General features: G+C 38.4%; 1 protein-coding gene across 2 annotated transcripts in view; it reads left to right on the top strand.

Annotated features, from left to right (window-relative positions):
* The window catches only part of Thsd7b (thrombospondin type 1 domain containing 7B), an 895860-nt gene that overhangs the window by 127784 nt on the left and 745641 nt on the right, over nt 1-22435 (top strand). For both annotated transcript variants that reach the window (XM_031381328.1, XM_031381317.1), the window contains exon 2: nt 14582-14754. In XM_031381328.1, coding sequence (XP_031237188.1) covers nt 14616-14754 — 139 coding nt within the window. In that variant the 5' untranslated portion in view covers nt 14582-14615. The remainder of the gene's footprint in view (nt 1-14581; nt 14755-22435) is intronic.

Here is a 22435-nt window from a genome sequence, read left to right on the forward strand (position 1 = left end):
TTGAGGGTTAGGTGCATCATCTCTGAATGAACCCAGGTTTGGCAGTCTTCTGTTGTATGTGCGTTGGAGGCCTCATATCAGCTGGCGTATGCTGTCTGCTTGGTGGTCCAGTGTTTGAGAGATCTCGGGAGTCCAGTTTAATTGAGACTGCTGGTCCTCCTACAGGGTGGCCCTTCTCCTCAGCTTCTTTCAGCCTTCCCTAATTCAACAACAGGGGTCAGCTGCTTCTGTCCATTGGTTGGGTGCAAATATCTGCATCTGACCCTTTCAGCTGCTTCTTGGGTCTTTCAGGGCAGTCATGATAGGTCCCTTTTGGTGAGCTTTTCATAGCCTCAGTAATAGTGTGAGGCCTGGGGACCTCCCCTTGAGCTAGATCCCACTTTGGGCCTGTCCCTGGACCTTCCTTTCCTCAGGCTTCTCTCCATTTCCATCCCGGTAATTCTTTCAGACAGAAACAATTACTGGTCAGAGTTGTCACTGTGGGTTGGCCCCCCTTTCTCTCATTTGATTCCCTGTCTTTCTACTGGAGGTAGACTCTACAAGTTCCCTCTCCCTATTGTTGGGCATTTCATCTAAGGTCCCTCCCTTTGATTCCTAAGAGTCTCTCACCTCCCAGGTAAGGTTCCTTCTGGGGGGCCCCCCAAAATTTTCTATGAGTGTTTGAAGCTTTACTTTTTTTGGACTAATTCTTTTTTTTTTTTTTAGATAAATTCTTTTAAACAATGTTAATTTAAAAAATAACATTTCTTTTTATTATTTTTATTTATATTTATGTTTGTGTTGAGAATGTCAGATGGCTATAGAACCCACAGAGGTCAGAAGAGGACATTTGATCCTTTGGAATTGAATTTAGGCTGTTGTGAATTGTGTTGTGAACCAAAATAAGTACTCTTTAAGGGCAGCAAATTCTCTTAACTGTTTGATACAGCACCATCTCTCCAGCTTCTCATCTATTTTATATATCTATATCTACATCTATCTAATGTCTATGCACATATGTATATATAGTTATTTTATAATATCATACTCTGTTCTTGAGAACAGAATGTACCTGGTTCCACTTAGTTGCTTCATTCACTTTTTCACGTTTCTCACATTTACTGTGTACTCACTGGGTCTAGCTACTAGGCTGTAATCCAGGCTTGCAAAATGGAGAACATATTAGCTTTTACAACGGCTCAGACAATCTTGTTTGAACACTTCAGAGGTCACAGGAATGTTGATGGGGCTTTCAAGAAAAAAATGTATGTCTCCATCAGGATACGATCTCAAATAAGTCATTTATACCATGGCCATAGTAAGGAAACAGGAATCCCTTCTGACTGTGCCTATAAGACCTTGCATTTGCAGTCGGCAGCTTGTGGTAAGTGTTGGCTCCTTTGAGTTCTCAGAAGGCGTCACCGCTGTTGTGCAGTTCAGAACTCCCCCTTATATTTTCTAAGATCAGCTTGTTAAGAAATGTGTTTCCACCCTACGATTACTCAGTGAATCTTCTTTGCTTATACCCACAGTTCCTACACTTATAATGGAGACTGACAGGTTTAGACATCCTTTCCAGAGTTTAATAGTTTTCAAGACTATCGTAAATAGTTTTAATGAACTGTGGGTAACAGTAAAATCATTTCACAGAAGAGATCCATCCTTTTGCTGTTTAATTAAAATCTCTCTGCTGGTGGAAAGTCCTCTCTCTGGTGTTTTCTTTAATGCATTCACGGTGCATCTGTCTGGGCTCCCTCACTAGAGATATCTTTCATTATAATCCACTTATCTAAGTTTATAATTAAACTTCCAAATGTAAAATTTCCAGTGGCAAATTGCCAGGTTATCCAGTGAACTTTTGTCTTTCTCTGAGAGAAAACACTCTTTAAAAATTTGGTTTTGGTAACTTGTGCAGTTTATCATTTTAGAAGTATTTGTTTGCACTATTTATGGGGATATAAATCAAGACAGCCATTATGCAAACAGACACTTCTAAAAACTAAGACCAAAAATAACATAAACATAGCTATTCTACTCCCTAGGTGTATACCCATAGGAAGTAGAATGAGCATGCTAAAGAGATACCTGTACTCCCATCTTCACTGTCTTACTGCCACAATATCCACAACAGCCAACACGTGAGGTGTCAGTGGATGTATAGCAAATGAGATGTGGTATATTTATGCCATGCTATGGCATTGATAGATAAAATGTACTGCATGACAATTGCTGTGGGACTGGGTGAGTTTGTTCAAAACAACATTAAGTCACCAAAAGAAATGAAATCTTGTCTTTTACAAAACCATAGGTAGAACTGGAGAGTGTTGTATTAAGTGATAAAATTAGCCAGATAGAGAAAGACAAATATAGCTTTCCCTCACTCAAATATATTGCTTAATACACCTGATTTCATAAAGGCAGACCATAAAATATAGACAGATTAAATAGAGGGAAGTTTTACACAGACATGTAGGATAATGGGTATCATAATATGTTAAGACAAGAGGAGTAATTTATGAAGGTATATACTGTAGTTCAGTGACTATTGTTCATAATAAATTATGATGTATGTTAAATGACTAGACAGGAAGTGTTAGAAGCTTAGTAGCTTTAAGAAATGATAAATAGTTAAAGCTATCAAAATGGAGATTGCCCTGATTTGATCATTGTGTTTTATTTGCCTATATTGAACTATTGTACTATACCTACAGATATGTATAATCCAAAAATATCTGCTTATATCCATAGACACACATTAATAGTGAGACATAGTAAGGAAGAATGACTTTCATTTAGTGCTACTGATTTCTACACAGGTCTTTGAAACAGGAAGTGAGTAATACTGATTAAATAAACACATGGATGATGTTAAGGTGGGGAAATAATAAATGAATTGTACTTCATAACAACTGCATTCAGGCTGCGTGGGTTTGTTTAAAGTAGTTATGTACTGTGTTTGTAAGACTTCATGAGTGCAGTTTCTCTAACATTTATAAGAGACACAATCTCACAATAAAATCCCCGTTCCTCTAAAGTCTTTCTCCTCTCCTCCTCTTTAATGATTCCTGAGCCTTAGGTGCAGATAATGTGCTGTAGAGGTATCAGTTTGGACTGAGCTGCATAGGTCTTCATTCTGATTGCTACGTTGTGGTTTTCTGTAATAGCTGCAATTTGCTGCAAAGAGAAGTCTCCTTGGTGAAGTGTGAGAACTACACTCATGTGTGGGCATAAGGATAAATATTTAGAATGTAGTTAAGAATTATTCTGGTGTCATAGAATGGCCCTTTAGGTGTCCTTTAGGGACATCACTAATCCCAAGTAGTTCACTAGATTTCCAATACTAGGCATGGTTTTTCTATTGTTGAGTGGCATTTAAGTCTAGATAGAGAGCTCTTGGTTATCCCCAAGGTATGAATGCCACTATTGCATCCTCATAGTTATAGGGCCATGTTGACTGCTGTTGCAGTTAATAGAAGCCATAGTTTGTTATGACTATTAGTTGGTTTTCTCCCTTGGAATCTTGCATGGTGCCAGACATTAGTGGAGCATACCTTTAATTCCAGCACTTAGGAGACAGAGGCAGGCAGATTTCTTAGCTCGGGCCTAGCCTGGTCTACAGAGTGAGTTCCAGGACAGCCAGGGTACACAGAGAAACCCTGTCTTGAAAAACCAAAACTAAAAAAAGAAAAAAAGAAAGAAAAAAGAAAATAGAATCTTGCACAGCACCTGAGAGCTAGTCCTCAGGGAGGAGGTTTTCAGTTCAGATCCAAAACTGGCCTTCTAAGTCCTGCATCCTTACTTCATGGACCTTGCCTTCCACCTCTGGAAGAAACAAATGCCAACAGCAATAGCTTATAATATTTTAGAAGTCACTTGAACAACCCTGGCCAACAACTCAAAAGAAGGCTTCTAATGTTTGATGTAGAGATTCCGTTAATCTATGGTTCTGGTGGAGCAGTGACAGTCAAGGTGGAAAAACTTCATTTCATCTAAGCTATATATATACATATATGTACATATATGTATATACATACATATATGTACATGTATGCATATATATGTATATTTATGTATGTATACATATACATATATATGCATACATAAGCAGACTTACATGTACTATAGGTATTTTAGGTAGATATTAGTGATATGATTTCTTCTGAATTTTCAGACATCCTTACTGTTATTTTATCTGCCATCTTTCTCCTTCTGTATTTACTTCCCTCAACCTTGACAATTAACCATCCCCCCAACCATATTTCTCATTCATGACCTTACTTAAGCAAGAATGACAGCAGTAGACATGTCAGTGATGAAAGTGGAAATCTCAGGATGCCTCAAACTTAAGACAAAAAGTGCAGGGAACTAAGGATCACTGAGTCTTCCTCAGGGAAGGGCACACCGACTGGTTACTCATATACCAAGTAGTCAATCATGAAATCATGGAATGGTAAAACACACAAACAAATACACACACACACACATACACACACACATACTCACAAATGTAACATTATACAAACTGAGCATTTTGTATTTATATATTTAGGAATGTGTGTGTGTGTGTGTCTCTCTGTGTGTGTATACAATTAAATAAAAAGAGATCAGGAAAGATAAAAGGGTAGAAAACATGGGATTGTAGTTCCAGAGCAGAAAGTAAAGGAAGAAATGATGGATGTAATTATTATTATAAAAACTATAATAAAAATCTACACATCAGATATAATGTATATATGTACACATATAAGTGTGTTTAAAGACTAAGAAATGAAAAAAGAGACAAATAGAGAGTCAAAAGAGGTACTGACAATAAAGGGAGGATGCCACAAAGGATGTATGTGACATGAGAATGGAAAGTGGCCAAGGAGGATGGAGGACACAGGGAAGGCAAGGGATAATGAGAACAGGAGAATCTGCTAAAACCCACAGTCATACCCAACATGTCACATACTGACTTTACGATCATTTCTAAAGTCAAACATGGTCAACTTTAAAGATACTATTTAAAGCAAACATAATATGTCTTCTTGGATGAATGTTCTTCATACAAGAATGTTCTTCTTACATAAATAAATTTAAATAAAAGCTTTTTAAAGGACTCTACACTTTTCTTTTTAATTTCCATTTATTTTGGATGTTTCACTTCAGTTTTGACTCTGCTGATTTTAGAAGTAAGAATGATATAATATGGGAGAGCATTCCAGCAAACCTCCTGAATCTAATGAGCATCTTGTTAATGGTCGACATGGAGCCATAATAAGTGAAAGCTTATAAAAGATAATGGGAGTGACTGCTTAAGAATTTCATAGGCTTTTATAAACATGTTATTATTTTGATGTCAACTGTGGACACATTTTTCAATTGCTTCCTTTGCAACATTAGATGCATAATTAATCAGGAAAATACAAAGCTGTACTTACAGTTTAACCAGATAATTGTCCTGGCATTAAATATTTAGAATCATACATTATACAAAATATTAATGAGTAATTAAGTATTTTTTAATTTTAAAGGTCAACATCATTTGAAAAGATGAATTTATCTCATTCACACAGTCTAACAGTACCAGATTTTAACTAAGAGTCTTCGGTGCAATTAAATGTAAGCCTACATAAACTATACTGCAACCTTTACACATGTGTGTTCAGTAAACTACATCTATACAAAGTGATGATTAAGTTCATCCATGTTCTTTTAAGCAAGATACATTGCAAAGTAGACATGACCATATATCTTTCTTATTTCCTAAATTACCTATGGAAATATTTATATTCATTTTCTTATTCTCTCTAAAATGTAAGCTTTTCAACCTAAATTACTTCAAACAGAATATGTGTGTGTGTGTGTGTGTGTGTGTGTATTCCTTTGTCACTATGTTATGTTATTTATATTTAGAGATTAAACTTCTTATTCCCCATGCTTGTAGTATCCTTATCTTGAGAAAAATGTAAAAAATGTTCTACTTTTTCTATTGTTCTGATTGTGGGGGCAGGTAGAGTAAGATTATTTTTAAAGAGTAAGTAATTCTTCATCTTCAGGGTATAGAGTTGTATAACTATGAAATTGGTTTTTCTAAGTATGGAAGAGAAAATTCTGACTTAAATTCAAAGACATTCCTAGTTTCCAGGTTTTATATTAGCCTATGAGAAACTAGACCTGCTGATGCATTGCATAAATTTAAGAGAAAAGTAGGACATTGGAATGACTACTGGCCCTGGTCTCGTCACATGTGACACAATTATTGACATGGGAACACTGAGAGACAACTGGTCTGGGTTGCAGCAGCATGAAGGGCTCTTCTGTATATATTTCAAGAATTGGATATCAGCTATCTGTGTGGAGATGGATAGGAGTAGGCTACTGGATCAGGTCAGGGAAGAAGTCGTGACTGGAGAGATACAGGGATGAATATAGAGAAAGGGGAATCGAGACATGTGCTATTTAAAGCAGGGAGACCAAATAAGATCTCCTTGGACAGCGAACAAAGCTGAAGAGGGAAGGAATCTGAGGACAGAGCCAGAACCATACAAATATGAATGTCAAGATGAGGAGGATGTGTGAATGGTGTAGGCCAAAGAGAGGATGCCAGAAAGAAGGAGCCAGCAGGAAAGCTTCACAACTTGTCTTAAGTGAAGAAAGTGGGGGAGACTCTATGAAGTCACAAAAAGAGGATTTTATGACTCTATGAGACTGTAGCCAGTTGGTTATAAAACAACAAGAACTCTTTTAAGGTAGTCTCAGAAGGATGTACGGAGTAGAAAGTAACTAGATGGCTCCTGACCTTCTGAAGCTGTGATTCTTTACTATTCTTGTGAGTTAACTCAGTTTCCCCTATGAGGAAAAAAAAAGCAGCTCAAATACCCGGGGTTAGATAAGATGGGGATGGGGGATACTGGGAGGTCATTATTGATATAAGTAAATTAATTAATTAAAAAATAATAAATAAATTTTTTAAAAAGAAAGAAGGCTGAGTCTTAGGATACTTCTAAGTCTTCCTGCTCTATGCTCAGGGTGTGACATCCATCTTCACAGTCTGAAGATGACAGTCATATTTTATAGAAAAGGAGCCAATCACAAGGGTCTGTTCTTTCTTTCAGGGAAGTGTATTTTTCATTGAACAAGGGTGGTATCAATACCTTTGACCCTGCAACCTATCAATCATTCGCTAGAACTATGTCATATGGCTGAGTTAGCACCGGCTTGTGTGGAACTATGATTTTCTTTTCTTAAATAGAATATATCTTAAAATCTGTAGTTCTGAAAGAAATGGAGAATACAGAAGTATCTTCACTCACTACTAAGCTGTAGTTTTGGCTAGAAAACCAATGTCAAGCCTCTTCCTCCTCCTCCATGTCCTTCCACTCCCCCCCCCTTTTTTTTTCTTTTTTTTTAAATAGGCTATGTCTTCTAGCAAAAGTACGTTCAAAGAGAAGTATGACACTAATGTAAATGTTCTTCAGGTTTTTCTGTGCTTTATTCTACAGTGCAAAGTATTTCAGTTATTATTATAGAAAACTCTCTCTCTCCTTCTCTCTCCCTCTTTCTCTGTTTCTCTCTCTCCCTTGTCTGTCTGTCTGTCTGTCTGTCTGTCTGTCTGTATGTATGTATGTATGCCTCTCTCTCTCTCTCTCTCACATACACACACACACACACACACAAATATATACATATTATCTGCTTACATTTGTTGTCATTAGGCTTCTTCAGTGAGTCACAGAAAGCACCAGACTGCAGTCTTTATAGTCGGTGTGTGGTAGAAGAAGCCAGTGGCAAAAAGCCGGGAGAGTCTTACTAAGCATTGTTTCATTGCTAGACCAGAGGCCGCACTCTCATAAAGTAGAGATGATAGCTATTTTCTCCTTCAAAGGGTCAGTGTGAATCTTTCATTGGACCCTCGCTAGAGAGTGCTCTTAATGCTTCAAAGACAGAGCTAAAGTTTTGAGACTGAGAGGCAGAAAACACGTCTCTATGCATCTGCAGCAGGACAAGGCTGTGTTGGATGCTTCTTAACATGTAGGAGGCTAAGGCAGGAAGATTGCTGCAAGTTTGCGGCCAGCCTAGACTCCTTACCAGTTTCTAGGCCAACCTGGGTTATAGTGTGAACTCTTGTGTCAAAATGAACAAACCAGCCAACCAACTGAATGAACCATAGCTGGAGTATGGGCTCTTCTGAATATGAATAAAGATAAGACGGGCACATCACTGCCAACGCCATAGGGAGCACTCTCTGTATAGCAGACCTATATTGACACACTTTCTGTTCGCTATTTTATTCTAACCTGCTCTAAAAGGGTTAGAGGACAACTGCTCTCATTCTGTGTCTGAAGATTCTGAAGATTTGAGGTTGCTGGGTGATCTGTAAGGATTCTCCAGGAGTGAGAGTAAACTCAGGTGGCCATGGTGGCGTCACTGTTTCTACAGGTGGCTTTGGTGGCAGTACTGTTTCCTGATCTGCCTCATTGCACTCCTTCTGGCTTAGGTGATCTTGAAATAATTATTGAAAGTCCTTATGAATATTTGTTTTGCAGAATAGGGATAATTGGTTATCCTATTTTTGTGAGTGTTAAATAAAATGATAGCTTGCCTTGGACACACCACTGAGAGAATCCACAGAGTTGGGAAGGATCCTTGCTTTGAAGGGCATAAGGAATTGCTCGTGTTGCTGTTATATATCCAGAGTACATAATTTTGTCTTAGCTAAGGCAGTTTTCTCATTTGTGGTATGCACAAAGTGGAATTATTTTTCTTTTTCTTTTTTCACTAATCTATCTATTTATTCACTTTACATCCCGATGGCAGCTTCCTTTTCCTCCCCGTGGTCCCCAGTCCCACTCCCCATTCCCCCTACCCCTCTCTCCTGAGAAGGGGGAGCCTCCTCCAGGTATCACCCTCCTCTGGCACACCAAGTTACTGTGTCACTAAAGGACCAGAGCATCCTCTCTAACTAAGGCCAGAAAAGGTATTAGGAGAACAGGATTATACATAGGAAAGCAACATATTTAGGAACAGCCCCACTCAAGCTGTTGGGGGACCCCCATGATGACTGAGCTGTACATCTGCTATGTATATGCAGGGGCCTAGATCCAGGCTATACTTGCTCTTTGGTTGGTGATTCAATCTTAGGGACCCCTCTATGGGTTCAGGATAGTTGACTTTGTTGGTCTTCTTGTAGACTTCTTATCCCCTTTGGGACCCTCAATCTTTCCCTGAGTTCTTCCACAAGACTCCCAAAGCTCAGTTCAATGTTTGGCAGTAGGTTTCTGCATCTGTTTCCACTGGCTGTTGGGTGGAGCCTTTCAGAGGACAGCTATCTAGGCTCCTGTCTACAAACATAGCAGAACATCATCAATACTGTCAGGGATTAGTTCTTGCCCTTGGGATAGGTCTCAAGTTAGTCTAGTCATTGGTTGCCCACTTCCTCTGTCTCTTCCCCATCTTATTCCCTGCACATCCAGGGTTGAAGGTTTTATGAGTGGACTGGCATCCCCATCTCTTTCCTGGGAGTCCTGCCTAGACATAGGAGGCAGCTACCCCAGGTCCCTCATCATCTACTACTAGAAGTCACAGCCATAGTCATCCCCCTAGATTCTCTGGGGCTTTCCCTCAGGTCTTTGACACATCTCCCCTCCCACCTACCTTGGATCTCCCCATACCTGATCTCTCTGCACTGTTCCTGCTACCATCCCACTTCTATCTCTCCATCCATCTTATTTCCTATTTTGAGAAGAATTCAAACATCCTCCCTTGGGCCCTCCTTGTTATTTGGTTTCTTTGGGTCTGTGGACTGTAATATGGTTATCCTGTTCTTTTATTTGACTTATGGTGAATTCTTTCATGGCTTCTTAAGGACAACACATGTCTCTGTCCTTTCAAGGGAAGACTAGTGATGGCTCTCACAGACATCTCATTATCTCTATAAGTACACTTCTCAAGTCATCACCACCACCTTGGTTCCTTGTCTCTAAAATGAAGTATTAATGTGCATACTTGGAATGTTAATGTATACACGTGAATTGCACTGGAATGAGCAGGTTGCTCTTCAGTGGTGCCCGTAGGGCAATGTTGCATGCCAATGATGGGCACATTATAGAAGATGATGTAGAATATATAGCATTGTAACAAGACCTTATCAGCCATCTTTGATGAGATATCTTCTCTACAATGTGTGTGAGATGGTGCTGTGTAGAACCACATGACCACAGCATGCTTGGTTCTCTCATTCCTGTTCCTTCAGGCTGAAGGTAAACTGGAATCATTTCTATGCTTTTTTAAGTTTTGTACCTTTTAAATATTCAGGGACTCAGATGATAAGAACACAGTTGGGGGAATGAAATGCAGAAGACTGACATACTTTTTGAAGGCTGAATGGCCTTTGTGTGATTAGAAAGTTGAGGCGAAAAGGAAAGATTATGTTCTTATTTAATATTCATCATTTTCACGCTCTTCTTGCAAATACATCCTGGGTGCTAAGAGATATAGTAAATAAGTTGATTTGGAAATTCAGCAACCTCTGTAATGTAAATTATTCATATCATCATGGGGGGCTTCTTCAGCATAGCATATTTTATCAGTTAGAATTTTTTTTTTTCTGATTGTGTTATACAAACAGAAGAATGAACTCTCTTGCTCTTCCCTTGATTTGTTCATAGCAGCTTTCATGTTGCAGGTGTTAGAGTGACTACCAGTGTGGTCCACAGAATAATTTGGTGAGCTTCAAGCATTTAAAAGAAGAAAAAGTAACAAATTTGTGTTCAGAGCCCATCCTACATGGTCCATTAGCCCAGCAGTATCCTACCTTAGTTACATATGAAATGATACATCTTGGCTTATGGCGGCTCTCATAAAAATGTTTACTGTACTCTACCTCTAAGCTTCATTGGAATAAAAAGATAAATCATTAGGTACAGAAAAAAAAGTGAAGGATGGAAAACACCCAAATTATGTGAGCCTTTTTGTAATATGAATGTCTTCTTTGGGTTATTTATTTATTTATTTATTTATTTATTTATTTATTTTGCTGTTATTTTAAACCCATCCTATGTGCCCTCCCACTGTGATGCCCTGTTTATAAGTGATAGCTAGGCCTCATGGCGACCATGGGGTGCCATGGGGTTCTCAACATCATTCATCCTGGAAATGTAAGACTCTGAGAAAGGTGTCCCACCCTAGATTGTCATAGGCACTGGATTCCTCTGATAATCAAAGTTGTATAGTGAGAAGTGTCAAAAAGAGATGAAGGCTCAGAGTAAGCTATATTGAGAAAGTATTTTTCCAAGGAAGATTCAAAGGTTGATGCGGAATTGAAAATATTGATATAAGAATCCTTGGCTGATCCTTGTGGCTTATCCGTGGTTTCATTAGAACCCATAATCTACTGCCAAGCTCTGAGTTCCTATTTATAGCCATTTTTAAAGAGAGAACATGTACTTTTCTTCAGTTCACATTGGGATGGTTTGAATTTAGCTTTACATATGATGGATGCATGAGAAGAGAGACAAACAAAATGACCTGTGTTGTGACAATTTCGTATACAAGTTTTCTTCCTTATAGAAGTCATAGGAAGGTATATTATTTCAGAGGACAACATAGCTTAATCCACTTTCTCATCAGCATAACTGGTAGTTATGTCTTAGTCCAAATATCCAGATCAGTCTTTGTTTAATCACATGTATATTATACAACATCATGCATTTGTGTGTGTGGGGGGGTGTATGCATATTTGTAGAAAATATATTGTTATCTGAGTAAAATAGTAACTTGGATTCAGTGGAAGTATCTACTGAGACAAAAGACCTAGGCAGATTTTTAACATATCATGATAAATCTAGGCATGGTGATACATGTTTCTTAATCACAACTCTTGGGAAGTTGGAGCAAAAGAGAGAGCCTGTGATGGCATTCTGTTTCTCCAAGGCCCTTTCTAGCTCTGTCAAGTTCCAGCTCTTAAACTAGCAGTCTCCTCACTAGCAGAGTGGTAGGGAGAACATGCCCCTCCCAAGTGATAGTGTGTGTGTGTGTGTGTGTGTGTGTGTGTGTGCGTGTGTGTGTGTGTGTGTGTGACATTTACAAGAGCAGGCAGTTAGAAATGCTCACATAAGCACATTGCTGAGGACAGTGACCCCTGGGACTGAAGAAAAGAAATCACATCAAGAACCATCTACCAATTTCAAAATGTTTCTGCCTGAGAAGGGGATATCTTTCTCTGCTTCACACAGAAATATCATATGGACTCTTAGTGACCTTAGAATAAACTGTAATTTAGTGTGTATGGGGCCCAAACTTTACCAAAGGCACAGCTGTGATAGATCATATTCTTGGCTCTTTGAATAGAGGAGGATATGTACTTAATTCAGTTGCCAGGGACAGAAGTTTTAGAGTCCAGTCTAGTGGTGCCTCCAAGGAGCCATGCAATCAACAGGCCACTCTTGAGAATAAACAGCCACCAAGTGGATTGGTTTATTACATCCAGGACTCTCCACTTTTATTCCTCTCGATTCTAGTTGTGGTTACAAAAATCTATATTCATCCCTGGATTGTGAGGCAGACCACCAGAGGGCTGTGCACACAAAGTGCATTGCTTGGTTCCTTCTAGAATAATTTTTAGTAGTTTGTGCATCATCACCACGGTGCCTGGTGTATATTCTAGGAGTGTCATGAGACTGCATCAGATGCCACCTGCCATTGTCTGTCTGCTTTATTTGATGACAAGTATTGTTCAGAATTACCTGTGTTTATAAAGAAACCAAAGTGAATTCTACAAATGGGTGGAAATAAGGCAATGGCTTATTATGTAGGAAAAAAATCAAACAAAAACACATGTCTCCTTTATTTTGGAGCTGTGATAAAAAATGCCTTGGGACATTTAATAAGCATTTAATTAATAATAAGCAACTTAGAGGAGAAAAGTTTATTTTAGCTCACAATTTCAGGTTATATTCCATTATCGTATAGTGATCACAGCCGAAACCTGAAATGAGCCACACCTACAAACAGGAGCAGAGAAGAAAGAATCCATACATGCTTAATGCTTACCTAATGTTTTCTACTCTAGTTCAGCCCAGTGTAGAGACCCAGACTAAGAATTTATACCACCCATATTCTGAAAAGGTCTTCCCACATGAACTAATACAAAAAGAGAATTCTCCACAGGTGCGTCAGCAGACAAACCTGATCTAGAGAATGCTGCATTGAGCTGTTCTTCCTGGGTTTCTCTAGATACTCAGAACTGGTGGCTCATATTAGTGTGTATTTGAGAACTTCAGGCTTATAGGAGCTATTTCTTTATCATTGGTCAGTATGATGCTTATGATCAGACTTATCACCTATCTTTAGTAACTTTGCTGGATGTTAAACCCCCTAATGTTTACTCATGATATTTTTTGCTTTTTAGTCTACTTTATCCTATATCTATCTATCTATCTATCTATCTATCTATCTATCTATCTATCTATCTATCTATCATATATCTATACATAAATACATACATGTGGATATATATGTGTATGTATTTTTCATAATCAAATTTCAATGTTATTTTAGTTCTTCTTGGATCTAAGTATAATTTTCTTGTTTTAGAAAATTTTTATCTGGAACTTGGGTTGTAGAAAATAGGTAGAGCAGCATTTTTTTTAGCATGCATAAGACCCTGTACCTCTATCATTGCAAAAAAAATAGAACTATATGTATGTGTGTGCATATATATAGTAGACACATCAAATTTCATATGTTCAAAACATATTGTTTTAAATTTCCCCTTCAAATCTGTGTCTCAGAGGTGTGACCTTCTTAGTGATGGCTGTCACCTGTTCATTCCTGTTTGCATTTTACATTTTACTCTTCTGATCGAGTTTTTCCTCTTATTTGCTATGTCCAACTCTCCCTGAATGTTCTCTGCCCAGTCTCTTCTAGTTCTCAAATTCCCCCCGCCCCCGCCAATAGTTGCAGTTCACTAGTTTCTTAATCGTGACTCCCAATTTGTCTATCCCTAGTCACTAGTAAGTGATCATGCCCACTGATCTTAGTTACTGCAAGTTCTTTACTGTTTTAGAATTTTCTCCTGATGTTTCAGGCCCTTTACAATTTGGTCCCCAACCTGTATTCCAAATCTTACCTCCACTCATTCCTCCCTCCTCTTCATGTCCTTCAAAGCAGCCACTCACTTAATCACCAGTCCCTGAACACAAACATAACTAGCTTCCCATGCCTTATTCTCTCTGATGGATGTGTCCTTCTTGACTCCTTCAAGCCCTTATGTTTCCCTAAGGCTCTTCCCGCATACTATCTTGTGTATTCCCCTCTATTTTATCGCAGCGAGGGCCTCATCCTGAGTCATTACACTCATTGCTGTTAAGGAGGTTTGTCCCTCCCCTCTCTGAATCTTAGTGGTACATGACAATTTCTCTCCTTAGTTATGAGCCCCTCAAGGAATCCATCTGAATAGAAGGAAGCAAGTATATGACACATCCCCAAACATGTTTACTCTTAGGAATAAAATACTCTGTGATGGGGGCATCTGATATATGGTCACATAAAAGTTGCTTGCCATCAGAGTATGTTGTGGTTGACAAACAAGAACACTCATCTCTCTTTCTCTTGCTTTCAGGATTAGGCAAGTGAAGAGCTGAAAAGTCTGAAGCATGTTTCCAAGGAGTGATCTGACTGTCACTCACTGGGTTTCGAGGAGCATGAGGAAGCTCTTTCTAGTGCTTTCTCTCCTGCTGTCCCAAGCGGCTCACTTGGAAGGCAGGAAGGACAATCAGTTCCTCTGGAAAACAGGTAAGAATGTTCTGGATTTTCACTTGTACCATGGTCAATCTATCATGCATGTGTGTGTGTGTGTGTGTGTGTGTGTGTGTGTGTGTGTGTGTGTACAGACCTGCAGAGGCCATAAGAGTGTACCAAATGCCCTGGAGCTGGAGTTACAGGTCATTGTGATCTGGACATGTGGGTGTTCAAGACTAAACAGATCCTCAGCAAGAGCAGCAAGCATTATTACTGCTGTACCATCTCCCCATCCGCCCATACCTTAGATTTTCATTCCTGCTTAATTGCCATCCATGCCAATGATACTTGTCATCCTTTCTAATTTTTGTGTCATTGTCAAGTACAATTATCATTTTCACAGTTACACCTACGCCTTTGCCAACCATTTTACAACTGAGAAGTAAAATATGACGTCCGCAGGGAGCTGATTCACGAAGCTGAAAAGCTTTGAGCCAGTTTTGTTTATGTCTTTCTTTAGGGGTTCAAACCATTTTTGATTATTTACATGTGGGCTAAGGAGCAGGAAGAGAGAATATGAAGTGGTTAAAAGCTCTTTCTGCTCTTGCAGAAGACACAAGTTCAGTCCTCCATCCATTTCACATGGCTCAACACCACCTGCAACTTCAGCTTCAAGGGATTCAACACTTCTTTTGACCTCTAGGGGCACCCACATGCACACATACACACATGCATACAAATTTTTAAATTCTTAAAAACAATTATTTGAACAACTTTGCTTATAGGTGGTAACTGTACAGTCTCAATGACCTGTATTTTGAGTTGCTTACCTATCTTGTGTACAGTTTCTTATGCATTATGTGAAAGAATTGATTTCAGATTTTAAAGCTCATCTATGATTTTTATTCTCTAACTATATCCTTAATTTGCCTGTATAAAAGATTTGTTCATTTTAATTTCTAACCCTAATAATTTATTAGCTTAAATTATGAACCCTAAACATAGGGATGTTACTCTCATATGACTCTTTGTATCTCTAATGCTTTCTTTGTTATAGATTTTAATTTTCCTAAGGTTTCACAATCAGATCATTTATAATATTTATTACTGTTTCAGGAGTCCATTCGTGTAAGTATAGATAACTTATACACTTAATATCTTGCAAGGGGAACATGGTGGTGTAGAAGATCTATGGTCCTCAGAGAGTTTTCATTTTGGTCCCATCATCTGTAAATTAAATAGACTGCGAACATATTGTCACCATGGAAATATGTATAAAAGTGATATTCATAATACATAAATGACTTTGCAAAATGAAAGTAAATTATGTTTTAAAGAATATTAGGTAAAAAAAATCCCAGTTCCATTAGAGGTACAGTCTGGAGAAAACTTAATTGCATTAAAACCTCTATAAATTCATTTAATTGTGAATTCCAATACTACATTAGTGATTTGTGTTTTCCCCACACACAGTATTATTACCAAGCTTTAGAGATAGTTTTTAAGGCACTATTGCATTTCAATACTGGCGACTATATTGCTTTAATCACAGAAGTTGAACACTTTGCGTTTGTGTGTGGCAGAATGGGGGTGGGAGGGTATATGTGTGTAGGTGAGAGAACAGTTTAATTTCTTATTGGCCTGGAACTCACCAGTTGGGTTAGGGTGGATTTGCTAGCCCAATCTAGGAATGCTCTACCTCTGCCTCCCAGTGTTAGGACTGTAAATGGGTTCTACCTTGCCTGCTCTTTCCTTCCCTGGCTTCTAGGGAATCAAACTCTTGACCTTGACAAGCACTTTACAAAATGAGCTATCTGTCCAGCCAACAAAAGATAAGTATTTCATCAATTCACACTTTATCTGGCTACCTTGCTGTCTGATGTTTTCTGAGAAAGGCAATTAAAATGGAGAGCAGCAAATCTGCCGCATTAATGAGATGTGTTAGGAAAATGAGCTTATTTAGAGGAAAATTTATGTGTGTGTTTTCGAAAAGTAAGCAATTGAGTTTCTGGAGAGGGAACTCTTTCCAGAAGACACAAGGCATTGTTCAAAATAAACATCAACGTGGATGTTTTCATTTTCTCCAGAGTCTACTGCTCCTCTCTTTCTAAACTAAAGTATTGGTACATGACCATGAACTTCAAAAGCTGAAAACTGTCAACAGTGAATAATCAAAAGCAAAATGCTAGGCCATGTAAGCTGTACCTCATCTTTTTTGTACCTTTCAGAAAATGTCCTTGTTTGTACAAATGTGTATGGTTTTCAGTTACAACCGAAGCTTTACATTTTTTGTAGCTGTCCTTCATCATACCACAAGGTACAAGTGCCCATACTTTAGTCTTGTCTTTTAAAGGCTGTATGATATTCTTTTATGTTCTCATTCAGTAATTTATTTCTTTTTTTTTAACTTTTATAGCATTATGATGATAAAAGTTACATGATTTCAATTTATCTGAATTTCTTAACATTTAAAAACATATTTTAAGTAAATAGAATTGCGTCACATTCTTGTTTCCATTTTGTACCCCAACTCCTCCCAGAGGCCCCCTTCAATACCTACAATCTTTTTTGTCATATTCTTTAAAAATGTATAAAATATTATAACAATAAAAATGAGTAATATAAAAGTTTTTTGATATAAAACAACAATCAATTTAACAGTCTTATGTAGATGCTTATCTAAAGCAATACTGAAAATACATAAGTTTTTCTCAATATAAATTTTAAATAACTCCAAACATATTAACTGTATATTTCAAAATAATATATCATTACTAGTATTTTCTTAAATGAACATAAATATATGAAGTCTTTTTGTTTGTTTGTTTTGTATTTATTAGAGCTTAAAATCTTGGCTCTTACTGTGGTACAAGCTCACAAATAAGAACAATTTTTAGACATTGGATTTCATTGTAATAAGGCTGTAGTCAATGAAACTCACATCACCAAAGGATTTTACTTCCATCATAGCTAAGCTGAGATATGACAGTTCTGCTACACCAAGGAATGAATTGTAGGCACGATTTTTGGATACAGACTTCCTGCTATGGTCAAAGCTATTTGACTTGAGTGAGTGACTTTATTCTCAGCCCACAGAGAACAGGTTACATTCATTTAAGAAATAGTGCGTGTATTAAGATGGTCTTTTCATAAAGTCATTCACCAACTGTTTCAATGAACAAAGGTTCTGCTTGGAGGGTGGCACAGACATTAGGTGAGGGTAAGAATCTGGTTCATTGGCTGTGATAATTTGGAAAAACATACATCTCAGAGTATGCTTATAAAGTCTTCTTCTTCAAACTTGATACAAGAGTTACAAACATCAAGCAAAGCATTCAGTCTCACGCTTTCTTGTTCTCTTACAAGCACCTTCCCAATTTAATTGTCTTCGTTTCTTTTGGGTATATAAATACTTGTGAAATATGTAAGCTGTCTGAAAACCATACTATATTGTAAAAAACATGAAATAAACAATACTGCTAATAGTGAGGCTGAGATAGGAGAAGCAAGATTTCAAGACCCTTATGTTGCACACAGCAAGACACTGTCACAAACAAACAAGCTGAAAGTGTATATGGATTGTACAATATTGGACCTATTTCTCCAATTACCAAATTAGAGAGACCATTGGATGACAATTAACAAATTTCTAATTCCAAATATTTTTGGATTTCAATCGATTAGGATATGTTGGTAATAATAATTTTCATATTAAGATATTAAGAAAAAGTAATTGTCACTTCCTGTTGTTTTTTGTTGTAAAAGGTGGAATTAGGTTTGTGTGGATTTGTTGAAAGATTACCTTCTTGCTTCTTCTAGGGTGTAGTTTTGTTCCTTATGTTGATGTTTTCCATCTATTATCCTTTGCAGGTCTGGATTTGTTGAAAGATATTGTGTAAATTTTGTTTTGTCAAGGAATATCATGACATATGGAATATCATATATTTTGTTTTCTCCATCTATGGTAATTGAGAGTTTTGCTGGGTATAGTAGCCTAGGCTGGCATTTGTGTTCTTGTAGGGTCTGTATGACATCTGCCCAGGATCTTCTAGCTTTCATAGTCTCTGGTGAGAAGTCTCTGGTGTAATTCTGATAGGCCTGCCTTTATATGTTACTTGACATTTTCCCTAACTGCTTTTAAAATTCTTTGTTTAGTGCATTTGGTGTTTTGATTATTATGTGATCAGAGGAATTTCTTTTCTGGTCCAGTCTATTTGGAGTTCTGTAGGCTTCTTGTATGTTCATGGGCATCTCTTTCTTGAGGTTAGGGAAGTTTTCTTCTATAATTTTGTTGAAGATATTTACTGGCCCTTTAAGTTGGGAGTCTTCACTCTCTTCTATACCTATTATCCTTAGGCTTGGTCTTCTCATTGCATACTGGATCTCCTGGATGTTCTGGGTTAGGAGCTTTTTGCTTTTTGCATTTTCTTTGACTGTTGTGTCAATGTTTTCTATGGTGTCTTCTGCCCCTGAGATTCTCTCTTCTATCTCTTGTATTCTGTTGGTGATGCTTGTGTCTACGACTTCTAATTTCTTTCCTAGGTTTTGTATCTCCAGGGTTGTCTCTCTTTCTGATTTCTTTATTGTTTCTATTTCCATTTTTAGATTCTGGATGGTTTTGCTCATTTCCTTCACCTGTTTGATTGTGTTTACCTGTAGTTCTTTAAGGGATTTTTGTCTTTCCTCTTGAAGGGCTTCTAGCTGTCTACCTGTGTTCTCCTGTATTTCTTTGAGGGTGCTATTCATTTCTTTCTTAAAGTCCTGTATCATCATCATGAGAAGTGCTTTTATATCTGAATCTTGCTTTTCTGGTGTGATGGTTTGTCCAGGACTTGCTATGGTGGGGGTTTTGGGTTCTGATAATGCCATGTAACCTTGGTTTGTGTTGCTTATATTCTTACACTTGCTTCACATCATCTGGTTATCTCTAGTGCTACCTGCCCTTGCTAAATCTGACTGGAGCTTGTTCTTCCTGTGATCCTGGTTATGTCAGAACTCCTCAGAGTCAAGCTGTCTCTGTGATCCTGTGATTCTGGGATCCTGTGATCCTGGGCTTGTTAGATCACCTGGTAGAGGAGCTTCCTCTGGGTGTTGTGGGACTCTCTGCAGAGCTTGTGCCCAAGGTTTTTTGAGGGCACCTGCAGGCCCAGACAGACTGGAAGAAACCTGAGCCACTGGGCTGGCAGAGTTCCTGTGTATCATGTTCCACTGTTCCAAGTTACTCCTGGTGTTGGGACAGATCTTGGGTCTTCCTCCCCACTGATCCTAAGAGTGTTAGAGTACGTGGGAGTGGATCTTCCTCTGGGTGTTGTGGGACTTGCTGTGGAGCTTGCGCCCAAGGTCTTCTCCAGTAATTTATTTTTTAATTGCTTGGCATCTCAGTGGTTTCAATTCTTGCTATTATGTGCAATGCTGTTGTGTATAAATTATTATTTTAAAAGTAAGAAATGATTAAACTTGAGAAGTCATCATATCCTCTGGAACAACTTGGGGTCATTCCATTCAAAATTGCCTTTGACATCTTCATTTCTGTCACATTCCCAGACATACACACACACACACACACACACACACACACACACACACACACACCAGTTCATTATATTTCATATGAAAGACTTTTCTTGTTAAACATTAATTACTTTTCTATAGTTTGTTATCAGATCTATGGACACAGATAAACACATTAAATATATGTCCAATGTAACTGGAATTTGATTAAATTTTCTGGAGACTCACATAAGCATATTTTATACTAGAAACCTGAACATCATCTTTCTGGTTTAGATTGGATACCATCCACTTAAACTCCTTGCTAAACTTCACCAATTTTCTTTATAAAATAAAGGGTTAAAGGTCAGTTAACCTCATCTAAATTAGAGGCATTTCTACTTAAGACTTATCTTTGAAAACACAGTGGACTCATAATACTTGGTGGTTATGCTATGTTGCTAAGGAGTGCTATTCTAGGAGTATTAGTATGTCACAGCTCACATGGTCACTGATCTGCCAAAGCTTTCCAATACCTGTCCTCACCATGAGGACTGCTGATCTATATTTAGTGTTGGGCAGCCCAACATTCATGCCTGAGAAAGAAGAATCATTCCAACAGGAGTATCAGATAAAAAACTGCTGGCTTATTGTTTTAAGTTTTAAACCTGTAGCTATTTGTAAGTACCTAGTTTGTGAAAGAACAACCAGACCACGGTCTCTAAAACCATAGGAAGTACTTACTTCAAACGTTCATGGTATTGATTTTGGGAAATGTGTTCATTCTGATAATATCTACTAAGTCCTACATTCTAGGCAGTGTTACAAGGACAGATGACAAATAAAAAATGAGAACATAGTTCTTACGTACTAAGCATGATCAACAGAAAATATATAATGATAGGAAATGATAAGATATAAAGCTAGGACAGGAACATGGATATACATGGTAGAGGGGAACTGGAAGCTCAAGTAGGCTGTTGATGGACCATTTCACTGAGGAAATGGCTCTTTATAAAAGACCCAGGGGAACCGAAGGCATGAGCCATGGGGATGAGAGGAAGCAGGTATAGAGGGCAAGCATGGGTTACCGAGGCAGGAGCACAGAGTGGTGTTATTTAAAGACTAGGGAGAAAACAGACTGATAGACTTCACCTTTTAATCCTATCACTCAGACAATTGGATGCCTATGAGTTCAAGGGCAGACTGGTCTACATAAGTCTTAGGCCAGTCAAGTCTACATAGTCTCAAAGAATCAAAACAAAAACACGAACAAGGAGGAGACCAGCATACTAGAGCAGAATACACAGGGGGAGTGACAAGAATGCAGGACAAGAAAATAGCAGGACCATGTTAGCCATGAACTCATCTATCACAGCTGTGACTCTGCATGAAGCAGAAAGATGCTGAAGTTCATAGGACAGAGATAAAAGATGATGTTCCTTCTAGTAAGGCTTGAGTGGGATCATAGAGGGAATACATGAAAGGCAGGTAAGGGAGACTGGTTAGGTGGTGCCTATGGCAAAGTGTAAGTACAGCAGCTCCCACCAACATCAATAAAGTGAAGCTGGTGTGAGGAGGTTGAATTAAACGCGTTTATAACAGCAGACTTCCCACAACACCTAGAGGAAGCTCCACTCCTAGGCACTCTAACACGCCCGGGATCAGAGGTGAGGAGGACACATCTGTCCCAACACTGGGAGTAACTGAGACCAGCAGGACCCAGGTACACAGGAACCCTGCCAGCCCAGTGGCTTGGGGAGACCTTCCAGTCTGTCTGGGGAGCCAGTGCCCTGAGCAGACCATGGGCACAAACTGCAGTCATACCCAAAACACCCAGAAGAAGCTCCACTTCCAGGTGCTCTAACAAGCCCAGGATCACAGGATCCCAGAATCACAGGATCACAGAGACAGCTTGACTCTGAGGAGTTCTGACATAACCAGGATCACAGGAAGAACAAGCTCCAGTCAGATTTAGCAAGGGCAGGTAGCACTAGAGATAACCAGATGATGCGAGGCAAGTGTAGGAATATAAGCAACACAAACCAAGGTTACTTGGCATTATCAGAACCCAAAACCCCCACCATAGCAAGTCCTGGACAAACCATCACACCAGAAAAGCAAGATTCAGATATAAAATCACTTCTCATGATGATACAGGACTTTAAGAAAGACACGAATAGCACCCTCAAAGAAATACAGGAGAACACAGGTAGACAGCTAGAAGCCCTTCAAGAGGAAAGAC

This window comes from Mastomys coucha, unplaced genomic scaffold (genome assembly GCF_008632895.1).
Source record: "Mastomys coucha isolate ucsf_1 unplaced genomic scaffold, UCSF_Mcou_1 pScaffold1, whole genome shotgun sequence".
Lineage (NCBI taxonomy): Eukaryota > Metazoa > Chordata > Mammalia > Rodentia > Muridae > Mastomys > Mastomys coucha.